The sequence below is a fragment of the Pseudopipra pipra genome, chromosome 7, assembly GCF_036250125.1.
Source record: "Pseudopipra pipra isolate bDixPip1 chromosome 7, bDixPip1.hap1, whole genome shotgun sequence".
In the NCBI taxonomy this organism is placed as follows: domain Eukaryota; kingdom Metazoa; phylum Chordata; class Aves; order Passeriformes; family Pipridae; genus Pseudopipra; species Pseudopipra pipra.
The window spans coordinates 5,266,565-5,281,373 of NC_087555.1; the positions used below are offsets into that span (position 1 = coordinate 5,266,565).

Consider the following 14,809-nt stretch of genomic DNA (forward strand, 5'->3'; position numbering starts at 1 on the left):
AGAAAATGCCATCGGCAAGGCCATCTGGGAGGGTTAGAAGAAGCAACAGCAACACAATCTGTAGAGGCATCAGGAGAAACAGATCAAAGCTGCAGGGAGTAATCCTACAAAGGACGTGTTGTGTAAACCCACGGACAAGTTATTTTTAAAATTTTAACACTTGAAAATTGTACAGTGAGACTTTTTACAGTAGTAACACTGAAAAACAAGCACAAACCCAAACCAAATCCATTTTAATAATATTGATATTAATGAATACTGACAAATAGGTTTTATCGGGTCTGTATTTCACAGACATTTGCAATGTTGTAGTCTGATTGACAGCTCAAATACTTTGTTTTTAGCTACACAAATCTGTGATTCCTCATGTCCCTTCGGTGCATTTAATGTCAATGTAAAAGTAACTTTTAGATCACTCGTGTTCTTAAACAGTGATTCCAGCAAGACAATCTTAACAGATTGTTTAGAGACCTCGTCTAAGAGTTTAAATAGCAGCACATTTTTACTAGGCTGTGAAAGATTTACCATTTAGTTCATTTGCACGCGTGGAGAAACGCAAGTTGTGTTTGATTTCCCTCTTCATGATCCCCGGTTCCAGGCTGGCGGAAATCGCACATTCCCTGCTGAAACTGGCACCTTACGACACGCAGACCATGGAGAGCCGAGGGCTCCGGCGCTACATCATGGAGATGCTGCCCATCACGGACTGGACGGCCGAGGCGGTGAGACCTGCCCTTATCCTCATCTTAAAGAGATTGGATCGTATGTTCAATAAAATTCACAAGATGCCTACTCTGAGGTGAGCTGGTACGCTGGAAACCCATGGGGGTCCATTTCTGATGTTGCAAGCCTTGAAGTGTGGGTATGTCATCCTGGCTAAAGCTGTCACGTTGCAGCGAATCTTTACAACGTGTCAGAAGATTAGCAGGTGTTTTTATCTCTGTTATGTGTTTATGTTGACATTTTTGTTGTGTCTTCTGGTAACAAAAGAAACACACGGTTACTGAGAACTACAGAGAGAACTTCCAGAAATGTCATTTTTCTTTCCCCGAAATAAGTCTTCAGATTTTTACCATCTCACTGCCCTCTTTATTTACCTTAGCTGTGAGTTGAGGAGATTAATTTTATTTTGTACTGGAAAGTTAAACTGTAGCAAGAGTATTTGTAGCATGGCTGTACTGTTACGTTCACTGTAAAGATGAAAATAGTCTGGAGCTATGCGATAGCTTCTGGATGCTCCCGAGTAAAGGGCACAGATCTGCATCAACTGCTTCAAGTCAGGGGCTAGTGGAAGCCTGGTGCATCACACAGTGGCATTATGGCACAGGCTTTGGCCATTTCAAGAAGTATTGACTATGGAGTGTTCCTACCTTGGAGGCAGTGGTACAAATCCAGCCTGTGTAGTATAAAATCTCTCAGCCCTGTAAATTTTGCAGTGATCTGAGTAAAAAGAGTCATTGGTCTTAGTGACCCCCACTGGCATATGTCCTAAACTGCTTGAATCAGTCCCTTTGCTGTCAGTCTCAGCTGAGAAGCCAAATCATGTCAGAGAACATCAGAATTAGGTCCCAGTGTAAATTATCTGTACCCAGCAAAGATGGAGCAAATAAAAGGGAGGTGATCTCTTCTTTCTGGCATCACTATCTATCGCTTTCCTTTGGCTAACAACCTGCTTCAAGAAATTCCTGCCCTTGTAGGGAACTCAGAGGCAGAAATTTTGATACTTGTCCTTCCTGGTGGTTTGATTCTTTGTCATGTCTTGTCTGCTTCTCGCTCATTCTTTCTTTTCTCGCTCATACTTTCTTCTCCCTGAAAGGCAGATAAAGGGTATTCTGTTCCTGAAGATCTTTCCTCTTTATGTAAACTGAATGGATGTTCATACATTCAAATTCCCTTCATATTCTCTCTGTCTGTGCCTGTACCTATGCTTGGCTGAAATTGCTCTTCTGTACACAAAGGGACTCAAAGCCACTGGATCAAATACAGCATCTACATTTAAGCATCACTGGGCCATCATTGGGTCTCTTAGGGATGGGCCTGGGTGCCAGAGCCCAAGAGCCATCCATTGGGGTACTTACATCACAGTCTTATATGCTGCCTCCTGTGGGCACCCCGCTCCAAACCCAGTGGAAGCAGTGCGTGTGTAAGAAGAATGCAAGAACAAACTACTATTCTGGAGATCTAAGAACTGTGGATGCTCAAAGATGAACGTATGTTGGTCTGTATAAGAACACACGTAGTGAACACTTCGTCCCCCACGTCTCTGAGAAGTCTGGGGAGCTCGACTAGGATACTGTTTAGGATTGAGCTGACAAGCTATGCCAGCCTTATCTTTCTGTCCCAAAAAGTGCTTAGTCAGATGCTGGCTTCTGAACTCCACTGACTCCAAAGAGTCAGGGCCTGAGATGAAGGGTATGAACCACTTTGATGTTACCTACGCTGTGCCTGCTTACGACTAGGAAGGCGAATCCTTTCAGCAGCTGGCACAAGCCCTAAATGTTGTTTTGGTGAAAAAAGCAAAGTGTCAGCGAAGAAAGGATCCTGGAATAAAGGACTGGTGCTGATAGAAAATGAATCATCCCTCCTGCACAGGATGAGGGAGATAAAGATTGTACTACTGGGTCAGTTTACATTTGGGGCAGTCTGTGTTTATGAGTCACTCTGGCAGAGCAGCCCAAGCTGCACAGTAGCTTACAGAGGGCACTAAGATGATGGGCTTCCAGTGAGAACATCCATAAGCTACATGGAGGACTCACTCTCAGCTGGTAGCATGGCACAGTAGATCTTTTCCCCACATAGGGACACCTGAGACCACTGTCTGGGGCTCCCTTTCATTTTTCATCTTTTCCGAGGGAATCGTCAGGGAGCGAAATGCAGCTTCACCACTGCTGCTGTGAGCAGCAAAGACCCTCTGCTATGTTTCTTGTCTCTCAAATGCCCGATGTGCTCTGTGGCTCTGCGCTTTCCTGAGCTGCGGGGGTAAAACCTTCCGTCTGTCGCGCACTCTGTGCTCCCTGGGACGTCACTGCTGTCTGAAGCGTTTCCTCCGTGGGTGTCACTGTGTGTCGGTCGCGGGCGTCTGGTGGGGGGCAGGAGCCCGCGGCTAACAGAACCTACTGTTGTATTGCAGGCGCCAGGTTGAGTGGGAGCCTGCCAGCAGTTTGATTGAAGGGGTTTGTTTGACACTTCAGAGGCAGCCTATCATATCCTTCCTGCCTCACCTTAGGTCTCTGATCAATGTCTGTGTCAATCTGGTGAGTAGCCAAGTGGCAACCCCATGAACCTTTACTAAACCTCCCCCTGCTGTTGACTTCTCTGGACTGAAGATGACAGTTCATTCCCACTCCTGTCATTTTACCTGTCCCCCTTACCCCTGGCAGGGGGACTTCGCAAGTGACACTAGAGATAGCAAGGTTCATTTTTGAAGTGGTGCATGGGGAGATACAGTGACCAGTAGCAGCGGTCAAGTGATTTATTTCCGTTGCTTCCCACACACCACTTTGAAGATCCACCTTTGCCAGACTGAGCTGAGAGTTGAGGGCTGCAAGTTGGAGAGTGGGGTGGTGGAGACTGCACACACCTGGTAGAGACAGGGAGAAGGTGGCACTGGGGGTACCTACCATCCCCAGTGGGGGAAGGGCCCTGGTGGCTCTGTCAGAGGCCATCGGGTGTTGGCTAGTTAGAAGGGTTTACAAGGTGGATTGACTCCACTGTTTGCAATGTCCCTGGCTTGATCTAGTACAGGTTTGCACTGTACAATGTTCAGATCCCACTCCTAGTAGAGTTTATGCTCCTAGGTGTGTTACAACAGAGACATGCTTGGTCATTCAGAGATAGACTCTAGTGTTTGTGCAGCTGTTACACTGAGGACAAGCCCCCACTTTGATAGCAATGTAACTCCAGCCATTTGGGCAAACATTCGTGCTTTCATTCCATGTGGAAAAAAATACAAATAAAGGGGGAAAGGCTGCACTAGCATTTTTATTGTTATTGGGTTTTATAACATTTTCTCCTTAGAACAAAAATGTTGTAACTACTTCTAGCAGCAACAGAAAAACTTTTCAGGGTTTACCAGTGCTCTGAGGGGCTTTGAAAACAATGATCACCAGCTAAAATGCAATATCAGGTTTTGCCAGGTTCCTGTCCTTCAAGTCCATTCAGCACTCATTGCTGCAAGGGCAGGGAAGCTTCAACCTGTCAGTATATAAGACTTCCCTGTTCATGCAGAGGTTCAAGCTGCCTGGAGCTAAGCCAGCTCTGGGCACTCAGACTACTTAGAGTTGCTCCATGCAGAGGCTGCTACACAGCTCAAACACAAATTTGGAATGGACTTCCACTTTGGCAAGCAGGCATGGCAGGGTGAATCACAGCAGCAGGCTCTCCAAGAGGCATTAAGAATTAGCCAGTGCCCTACAAACAGAAAGCTCTGCAGTGCTAAAGTGCAGTTGTCATGCTTACATTCAGCTGACTGGGAACATCAGGGAGAGCTACCAGGCAAAGATGTACTCCTACTGCTAAGAATATTTTAGCTTTAGCTGTCAGAGCTGTGTGCACTGTGAGAGCACCCTGATTACATGCTGTATCATGTGTAGACCAGCTGCATCAAGAAGCACAAAAGAGATCATCCAGGAAGGCTGATCCATAGTGATGCAAAGAAAGGGCTCTGACTTTTTCCCTTCTAAATTGTCTTTTGGTTTTGTGATACAAAACTGGTTATTAGCTTTTTGCCCAGGCTAAATTTGGGAAAGAAGCGTGTATTCATCTCCCGTAAGCTTAGTCATCTGCCAGGTAACTTCTCCCTGTTCCCATCATCTACATGTGTCTAGTCATGGAGAGAAACAGGCATATGCAGGCCTGTGATTTAATTCCTCCAGAGGGACACATCCCAAACAGTATAAATAACTCTCCTCTTAGAAATGCTGTTTCCTAGTGCTGATATTTCAGGTAGTTCCAGATGAGGTCACATGCAGGCAACTCTGCTTCAGACATCTGGGGTCAGTCAGGTGAGATAAATCATGCTTACAGTTCCTGAGAAGAGACTGTGTTTGAGAGGAATCTGAACATTGTGCAAAACCCGGCTTGGGTCAGACTTAGGACATTATTTTTCAAGTAGAACAGCAAGGGAAGGGAAAAGATGTCCAGTTTCAATGCAAACTTTTTGCTTTGATGATATATTTTTATTTGTTACAGTTGTCACATGACATATCCTCCAACTCTAGCTGTTCCACCGGTCCAGTGCTGGTCATTCAAGGCTGGTACTGGGTGCATTTATAAATGTACCAGGTTCCCTGTGCATTCCTCCCATCCTTGCTGGTTCCCTCTTCTCCTCTTCCTTTCCCTGCTAGTACTCCTTCCCCTCACTGGCCCCAGCTCCTGCAAGGACCACTGAGGGGGCTGGTTCTCCTAGATCCACCCCAACTCAGTGCTCAATAAAAGGCACCTCCATTTCACTGATGTTGGAGGATATGGCATGGGTGAAACTGTAAGCAGCCAGTTGTGGTGATGTGCTCTGTTTGTATTGCAGGTGATGGGAGTAGTAGGACCCTCCAGTGTGGCTGACGGATTACCCCTTCTTCATCTCAGCCCTTATCTCTCACCACCTCTTCCCTTCAGCACAGCTGTTGTCCGGCTTGTAGCATTGCAGATACAGGTGTGTCTGCCCTGGCCTGTGGCCAGGCCTGTTAGAGCCTCGGGTTGAGACACCAACTCATCGGTGCTCTGTTTTCTTTCTGCGAAAGCTGGGCAAAAACTGTGGAACATACACCAAAAATTAAAGAGAAGCAACATGTAAATTCTCCCTCCTTTTTGAAGGCTTGAGCTGAGCTCAGAATTCCTCTGTTGGGGCCAAGTCCAGAGCAAGCATCCGTCAGCTTAACGCTGCCATTGAAGTCCAAGGGAGTTTGGCTGATGGATGCTGTTTAAGGCTCTGATAAGCAGGTTAGGATTCTCTGCAGGATCTAAGGAGTTAGGATAAGCCTCCTACCCCAGGGAGATGGGCCCTGGCTTGGGTCATGTCCATGCAACCCTTCCTGTCTTCCTGTGGGACCACGTGTGCAACTGAGAGTGGAGTTTGTGCGCTTCTGCTCTTACCTGAACTGATCACACAGTGTGCCAGCACAAAAAGCAGGGCAACTTGGCTTTTCAGCTGCTGACGCAATGACATCCTTTTTATCCAGAATAAAAAAGAAAGCATTCTGGACTTTTTGGATCATTTCATCTTTATTTCTTTCTCATAACAGTGCCATAACTATTGCAGAGTCTTTCTGCCTCTGTATCCCTTTCTCTCCCCATTAGCGTGAGGTTAGTCAGAGTGGTGTTCGAAGAAGGAACAGATTCCCTAATCTAGCTCCAACTTGCATACTTAAGTATGCGTTGGCACATCCAGTTGAATACTCAGGGAGGTATTTCTGAGCATTAGGGCAGCTTGGGAAGGGACCAAAACATAGTGCCGGCTCAGAGCATGAGGCACAAAAGCACTTTTTGGTACAAACTGACACAGGTTTCTTCCAGCTCTGAGGCAATGGTTCTTTAATCAAAAACAAAAAAAGGGCCCCCTTCACCTTCTCTGAAATAGTATTGATTTATTTTTTAAACCAGATACCAAATTAATAGTGTTTTTTAAAGTATTGGGAGCTTTTACTTTTTTTACCTTCTTCTCCCTGTTCACTCATTCGTGAGCTTTAAATGTAATGAAAACCAAACATGTCAAGAAAAACACATTAGTAGTCATAATTCCTGATACTTCCAGCAGGATAGGAAACAGAAGTACTTCACACTCCATCAGAAAACTTCTTCTCCTGGAATTTCTCAGCCCAGGTCTGCAAGCTTGAGGAGTTGTATTTCACAGCTAAGTCTGTAGGAACTGGGATGCTGTAAATGAGCAGAAGTGCTGTCACTAGACAGTCATTTTTATTACCTCCTCTAAAGAAGGTGAAAGTCCATTCAATTTAGGCTTGACTGTGTGTCAAGAAGTAAATGTGCATTTTGTTTATTTTTCAGGAGTTCATTCTTTGTGTTAGGGAGGATGATGGGGCAGAACAAAGTGAGGCAGAACAAAAAATGTGTTTGGGAATAGCCTCCATGTTCGGGCAGCAGGATATTTACCTTATGTCATTTGTGCAGTTTCCTCTGTTCCTTTTTTTATTCCTCATAGTCTGGGTCAGGTCCTGATGCCACTCACAGAAGTGCAGAGCTTAGGACTAACACTCAGCTGACTCCTCTGGGATATATCTGATTTTATTAATGATATGTAAGAGTTAGGAATCTGGGCTTCTTACATCTTGCCTGCGACAAGAGCAGGTGACCCCTGTGTTACTCTGTGAGTTCCTTTTACTCCTGACTAAGTAGTCTGAGGGCTTGTTATTCAATCAGGTCATCAATGCTGGTGTTACACTGTGTAAACAGGGTGCCTGGGGATCATCATTCCCTGCAGTGACTTGTGTGCGTGATCTGCTGATGAAATCTTTTAATCCTTTCTTATTATTACTGCACAGGCTTTGAAAGAAGATTTCCCCCTAAGCCATGTCGTCTCCCCATTCACCAATCAGGAAAGAAGGGAAGGAATGCTTTTAAACCTACTGATTCCATTTGTGCTCACAGTAGGATCTGGAAGCAAAGGTCTGACTAATTTAACAAAAGGAATTTTTCTCCCCCTTTTCTGACAACTGATGTTTGCACTTTCCCTGCCCTCTGTATTTTATTTTTGTTTTTTAATTTGATTTTCTGTCACTGGCAGTGTGTCAGCTAAGTGCCCTTTGGGTCTGAGACTGAAAAAAGCCCCACTGGGAGAAGCTGTTGTTGTTGTTTCTTTCCTTTGTTTCAGCTGTGCCGTGGTTCTTGAGTCAGGTCTTACACAGATATGCTCCTGCTTTTGAAACTGGAGTGCAGGGTGAGATAAATCTGTTGTAGCAGAACCCACAGAGGGGAGCAGAGGTCACGGAAATTGTGTGCCCCTGTGGATCACAGTCTGTCCAATCCATGCCACTTGTCTGGCACAAGTCCTGGTCCTTGTTTTCTGCTACAAAGGGTCTTCACTGGTAAATCTGTAAATGAAAGCAAAGAGTAAAGGGAGAGGGGAATGCCAAAAGGAAATGAGACCACTGAATGGGATATTTCTTTGTGCTGCATAGCTCTGTGTTTGTGTGTGTTCATGTTGGTGCTAAAATAAACTTTGCCTTTGCTTGCAGGAGGAGAAGCAGCATAACAAGGTGTGGGGGACGGAGTTTTGGCATAGGGAACATTTGAGATACACCCTGTTTTGCAACTGAAAAGGGTCAGGATCTTTTGGGTGTCTTTGGTGGGATGTAGCCTGATCTTTCTCTCTCTTTCCCCTCCCAATGCATCTCAGACAGCCCCTGGCTGGAGCAGCCTGAGGTCCTGCTGCTGCTCCAGACTGTTATCAATATCCTCCTGCCACCTCGAATCATCAGCACTTCCCGAAGCAAGAATTTTATGCTGGAGAGCTCCCCTGCCCACTGCTCCACTCCAGGGGATGCAGGGAAGGACCTGCGACGGGAAGGGCTCGCAGAGTCCACCAGCCAGGCTGCCTACCTGGGTGAGTGATGGCTTTTGCTGACCTCTGAGAAGAGACAGAGGTAAAGTGGAGTGCTCAAGATTGTAGAGAGCACCAAAGAAAACCATCTCAGGCAGGAGGTAATTGAACTCTTTAGAACTGCTTTAAGACTTGTCCTGAACAAGGGGCCAGGCCAGAGCATGAAGTCAAGAGCATCTCTGGAATATACTGCAAGGTGAGCAGTGTCAGCACTGCACCTGGAGGACAGCAGCACAGGTAGAAGTCACTCAGTTTTCATACTGCCAGAGCACAGCAGTGAAGCCACAGAAGGCGAGTCTGACTGCCTGTCAGCCCCTACAGTCACAGCCTCACTGGCCCTTGGCTAGCTAGGGGTAAAGGTGATATCTGAGGAATGGGGTAGCACTGATGAAAAACTGGCAGTTCACCACTAGTTTAGACCCCTGCCCCAACAAACTGGGACACAGATGTATGATGGCTGAGAGGGCTTGGCTGTCCTATGACGAAAGATGGAGTAGTCAACCTTCCCCCAACCCCCAAGCCTCCCTGTTTGTTCCAGACCAGTGGAGCATGGAAAGGGAGAGATTTCTTGTCTCTCCTGTGAACCAAGTGTTGGTCACTCCCCACTTCAGTGAAGAGCATTGTTTTGAAACTCATCGCTGTTCATCCCCATTTGTCGTACTGTACTCCTGTGAACTACAGCCCTTGGCTTACTGGACCATATTTGTATTTAGCTTACAGTGTGGCCATGACTCTGGTAGCTGCACTGCTGGAAAGGTTCTTTTCATTACCCTATAAATCACCTGCTCACAAGGCGACTCTTTGTGTGGATATGCTTGATAAAGATTTTTGAGGTCTTCTGATCAGCCAGGGCTGTATTCCCACCCTGAGCTGCTTTCAAAATATCTGAATTTTGGGAAGACAGGAGAACTCTGCAGGGAGGGAAAGGGGGAGATAGAGCAAGAAGATACAGAGGAACTTAGGTATGAAGTAGGAAAATTTCTCTGGAAATGGAACTCCCAGTCCTGATCCTAAGGCCTTTATTACAAGACGGGTGGTCGCTTCTTCCTTGCCACGTTTGGAGACTGATAGAAAGGACAGTTGTGACTCCAAGGTGTGTGGGAGTGCATGTGCACGTGCATGCAAGCATGCCTGTGTAGGTTTGTGCCCACCATGGCCCCCCTCATTGCTTCCCCAGTGCTTGTGAGGGACACTGGTAACATCTCTGACTGCCCTTTGCTGGTGTGTGTTCCCCTGTAGCCCTGAAGGTGATCCTTGTTTGCTTTGAACGCCAGCTGGACAGCCAGTGGTACTGGCTGAGCCTGCAAGTCAAAGAGATGGCCCTGCGGAAGGTGGGAGGGCTGGCCCTGTGGGATTTCCTCGACTTTATCGTACGAACACGGATCCCTATCTTTGTGCTCCTTCGGCCCTTCATCCAGTGCAAGGTAACAGTTGCTTTGGCTGCTGACAGATCATGCCTTGAAGGCAAGATATCCCTTATTCCCCAGCTGAGAACAGAGGAACAGCACTCCTGGCAGAACTGTATGTAGGGAATTACCTTTCAGAAGTTAGTAGGCCTGAGAACCCTTTGAAACTAAATCACAGGGCTTTTCCCTAGCCAGCACTAAAGAGTATGCCAGCCATCCAGGAGCTCTGATCCATGAAGTACAGCTAGTCTTAGCTCCTCTGGATGGAAAGTAGTATAGGCTGGACCAAGAGTGTTTGCCTGTGCACTTAATTTTAGAACAAAGGCACTCAAAGCACTTCAAGGTAGTGTGGATGTGCTAAGCCTGGGAGGGTGTTGGCAGAAATCTTCCAGAAATCTCTCTTCTGCATAGAGCCAGGCAATACAGCCAACAGCCAGGAAGGACCTGGGTGAAGGTTCTGACAGGACTTTTGTGGACAGACAGACAGCTGCTAGGCTGAGGCAACTGGGGCTCAAGTTAATCACAGTTCTTCCCTGCTTATCAAGTAGACCAGCACATGGTACTCCAACTTATTTAGCCTACCTTGTCTCTTGGACAGAATAAATCATTGTGGAGGAGGGACCTGTCTCATGTCCAAGGGTAGAGCTTAGCATTAGGAAGCCCTCATCCCCATATACCCTGTGCCAGTGAGGTTTTAATGTTAAAACCTCAAACCCATATACCATGTACCAGTGAGGTCTTAATATCTGTTCAGTCAAATATAATGTTGTCCCCAAAAGACAGGTGGAAACCTCATAGCTGGAGTCAAAAACCTCCTGCCTATAAAGAGGATGGTCTGCTGGCTGCAGGCTGAAGCTGGTCTGGAGACTGGTCCCGGTTCCCTGGGCACCATTTCCTGGCCATGCTAACACGTCCCAATTTTGCAGCTGCTGGCGCAGCCGGCTGAGAACCACGAGGAGCTGACGGCCCGACAGCACATTTCCGACCAGCTGGAGAAACGGTTCATCCCGCGCCCGCTCTGCAAGAGCTCCCTCATCGCCGAGTTCAACAATGAGCTGAAGATCCTGAAGGAGGCCGTGCACAGTGGGTCGGGTAAGGAGGGCAGGGAGAGCTCAGGGCCACCAGCCCAGTCTGGCCAGCTGCTCGCCCCTACTTGTGAGGCAGACCTGTCCACTGCCTAGGAGGGGCATGGGGCAATCCACATACCTCCCAGATAGCCTGCCCCTGGAGCCTGTGCCCAGCCCAGCCTTGCCACTGGACAACCAACAGAAGTCCAGGTTAATTGTGAAATGCACCCATTTTTCCACTAAATCTGAGTCCTATTCCCCAGCAGCCAGCTCTCAATGTCTGGGGAGTGCCTTGTGCAGCCCCAAACCCAGTGCAGCCTCTGTAGAGCCAAACCTACTTGTCCGGAGATATCTGGCAGGAGCAGATCTACCTCTTACTTTCTCCCCTTGGTTTCTCTATTGTGAGGTCCAGATCAGCATCCCCGAGCTTATGGTGCACTGAATTCTCTCCTGCATGAGGGCACACTTTTCTCCCTTGACAGTCACTCCTGTTGCCACGAGATGGCAGCTGCTGCTTGCACACTGCAAGGGGATTATGTGTTTTGTTCTTAGGGAAACAAATTCAAAAGGAAATGCTTCAGCCTTTTTTCCTTGGCAGTAATTTGTCTTGTTCCTAAATGTTGAAGCTGATCTGGAAAATACAACAGTAAGGTTGCAAAAACTGCACTGCATAAGAAAACCAGAGATTTTGGAGAGGTGAGGTGAGCCAGGGCAGCTGTGGGTTTTTTATCACCTCTGCCATCCATTCATTTGGGCAGAATGAGGTGCCCAGTGTGTCAAGAATGCTTGGTTGTTTGTTGATTTCCAGTGCCATCATTGACTTGTGTTTGGTTTCCCTCCTCTTGGCACAGCTTACCAAGGGAAGACATCCGTCAGCACTGTGGGCACCTCCACCTCCGCGTACCGCCTGAGCCTGGCCACCATGTCCCGCTCCAACACCGGCACCGGCACAGTCTGGGAGCAGGACAGCGAGCCTTCCCAGCAGGCCTCGCAGGACACGCTGAGCCGCACGGATGAGGAGGATGAAGAAAGTACGTGGCTGCTGATTCAAGCTAATCCCCAAGCGGTGAAGGTGTTTTCTCGATGTCCCAGAGATCAGCTGAGAGGGGAAAACAGTTGCCCCTGTACTGGTGTGAACACAAGGCCCACAGGAGCACGAGGCTGAGAAAATGCTGTGATTGCTACACCATTTGTGGTGTTAGAGCTTGGGTTGTGCATACCTCCTCATTGCCTCCTGAGCTGTGGCAAGGAAAAGGGAAAGGCACAGGCAAATTTTTAGTGTCTGAGATCAGGGCTGACATGCAATCCTCACAGTGCTGACAAGGCATTTGACAACCAGTCCTCTCTTTGACCTTCCTCACAACAGTGGGAAGGGGCTGTGGTTCTGTGGTTAGGATCCTGTTCCTGCAGGATCTTAGTACTTCCTGCTCATTGCTTCTGTCCAGGTGCTCTGACATGAAATATGTTGTCCTTGTGCTGCATGGGATCCAGCTGTGGCTCTCCACAGGGTGGACTGTCTGTTCTTGTGTCAATTAACAAAGAGGAAGTTAAGCCTTAAACCTACTGACAACAAAAGCTTGATCTCCCTTTTTGACAGCTGGCAGGTTCTGAGGTTGCCAAGCTTTCTGGTGCCAGTTTAGAAGGAATGGGATAGTGAATCTTCTGGGGACTTATTTGCAATGATCGAAATATTGGTTTGTTGTTCCATCTGAGTTTCTTGTTTTTCTTGGAATTTTGCCTTCTCTCTGCTTCTGAGCTGTCTTTCACTGAAAGCCAGGGTAGAAAACTCTGCTCATATGGCATCAGGCTTGGGCTTCCCCCTGCTTTTGCAGGGATACTGGCTTCTGGTGCTGCAATGGCTGGTTGTCTAATGCCTGAAACTTAAGTGCTTCACTTCTGTGTTTGAGGACTGCTAACCCCCAAAGACATCAAACAAAAGGAGTGGAAATGGGGGGCTCAAAAGAAAGGCCTGTGCAGTTACAGCAGAATTGCCTTTTGAGAAAGAGCAGTTAACCTGAAAGTTTCCAGGCTCAGCCCAACTTTATTTTAGCTGGGTTCATTTCTAAACATTGTACAATCCACCCACAACTGTGCTGCTCCTACATTGCTCAGATATTTACTCACTGTGGCAAACACTAGTTCCAGCCATGTATTAATTCTGAGCCACCGTGAGGAATGGTAAGTGCTATCTTCCTATCTCACTGAGTCATTATTGCCTCAGCCCTGCCTTGGCTTAATGCTGCCATGAAATATTTCAGTACATCAGAATTGGCAAAGGTCAAAAAGAAAAGAGAAAATGACAACACAAAACCTCCTCTTCGTTTTATTTATTTATAGTTAAAAGCTGTTATGGTAAAAACCACAAGAGAGTAATTTCTTTATACAGGTACTTTATACAATTTGAAACAGGGCTAAAAATTCAAGCAGTCCTGACCGCTGTCCAACTCTGCATAAATCAGTTGAAGTATGATGTTTTTGAGTCAATTTATCCAATTTTTTGGTGACACTTTAAGATGCATGTCCCAAAGTGTGTTAAAGATGTGAGTTCTGCACTTTGCTGTCATGTATTTTCTTTTTTGTAACAGTGCTTTGCCATGTCACAGCAGCAGTTTATTTCACACCAGCAAAACGCCTACTTACAACTTTTATGCCAGAAATACTGTATATTAGCAAGGAATTTATTAATCACAGGAATTAAGCCCTAGTGGAAGCTGAATTCCCCAAACACGTTTTCCTGAGAGCCATTTAAGCTGAAAGCCTAGGTAAATTCCTGCCCTACATGTGCCAGGTTCCTCATCCTGCAGGGGTTTATGTGTTTGTCTCTCTTCACTGTAAAATCTAATGGCATATTCCAGTTTGCAGGTTTGGGCTCTGGGTACGTAAATGCTGGGTACACCCTTGGCATCCTGTTGTCTCTTGAGAACTGAGAAGAGGAAGGTGGGGTTTGGGGTGGTTGTTTCCTCTCCTTTCCTGTTTTTTTCTCTCTTTCCAGATGACTCCCTGAGCATGCCCAGTGTGGTAAGTGAACAAGAAGCATACCTTATGGGTGCCATTGGGAGGAGGCGGTTCTCCAGCCATCTCTCCAGCGTGTCCGCACCTCAGGCTGAGGTGGGCATGTTGCCCAGCCAAAGGTAACAACATGGGCTTTTCACCTTTCCCATTATAGTCATGAGAGCAGAAATGGCTCAGGTACATCAGAGGGATGGGATAGTGGGATCAGTGCCAGCATAGCAATGCTAAATTTCTTCATCCTGCAGTAGTGTTGGACTGAGGATGCAGGGTGGGAAATAACGATTTTCCAGGATGATCTGTGTCATGTAAGGTCCGTAAGAACAAGCTGTCATCCACAGAAACTTTCCTCTTAAACAGTTTCAGAAACACTCAGCACTATTATTTTCCTCTGCTACTGCTGAATAGGAAAAAGAAAATAGGGTTTTGCAGTTTTGCACTGAACTAGGGAACCATACCCAAACTGTGTAGGGAGTGGGGAAGAATCTTGAGAAGCTGGGAAAGGGGACAGAGGCATCCTGTTTGATTTGTTTTCTTCCCTGTGATCTTTGTCCTTGTTAGAATAGTAACTGGGCAGAAACTGAATGTCATATTTAAAGATGGGCTTTAATACTGTTTCAAACCAGAAATATACTTGTTGATACAAATAACTTTAAATGCCTTATTCCTGGTTAACATGGAGTGGTGAGAAAGAGATTGGAATTTGGGAAATGTACAGCTTTAGAAGAAGTAGAGAGAAGTTTTGCATTTAAATGTGATTTTTTTTTCTAAGGAAG

General features: G+C 46.6%; 1 protein-coding gene across 26 annotated transcripts in view; it reads left to right on the forward strand.

The window, feature by feature from the left end:
- UNC80 (unc-80 homolog, NALCN channel complex subunit) overlaps positions 1–14,809 on the forward strand; it is a 120,526-nt gene that overhangs the window by 91,343 nt on the left and 14,374 nt on the right. For 24 of the 26 annotated variants that reach the window (XM_064661887.1, XM_064661888.1, XM_064661877.1 and 21 more), the window contains 9 exons: positions 599–799; positions 3,131–3,254; positions 5,525–5,650; positions 7,494–7,617; positions 8,348–8,554; positions 9,791–9,975; positions 10,884–11,049; positions 11,876–12,055; positions 14,017–14,155. In XM_064661887.1, the coding sequence (XP_064517957.1) occupies positions 599–799; positions 3,131–3,254; positions 5,525–5,650; positions 7,494–7,617; positions 8,348–8,554; positions 9,791–9,975; positions 10,884–11,049; positions 11,876–12,055; positions 14,017–14,155 (1,452 nt within the window). The remainder of the gene's footprint in view (positions 1–598; positions 800–3,130; positions 3,255–5,524; positions 5,651–7,493; positions 7,618–8,347; positions 8,555–9,790; positions 9,976–10,883; positions 11,050–11,875; positions 12,056–14,016; positions 14,156–14,809) is intronic. The other 2 variants (XM_064661890.1, XM_064661889.1) reach the window with 1 other exon arrangement.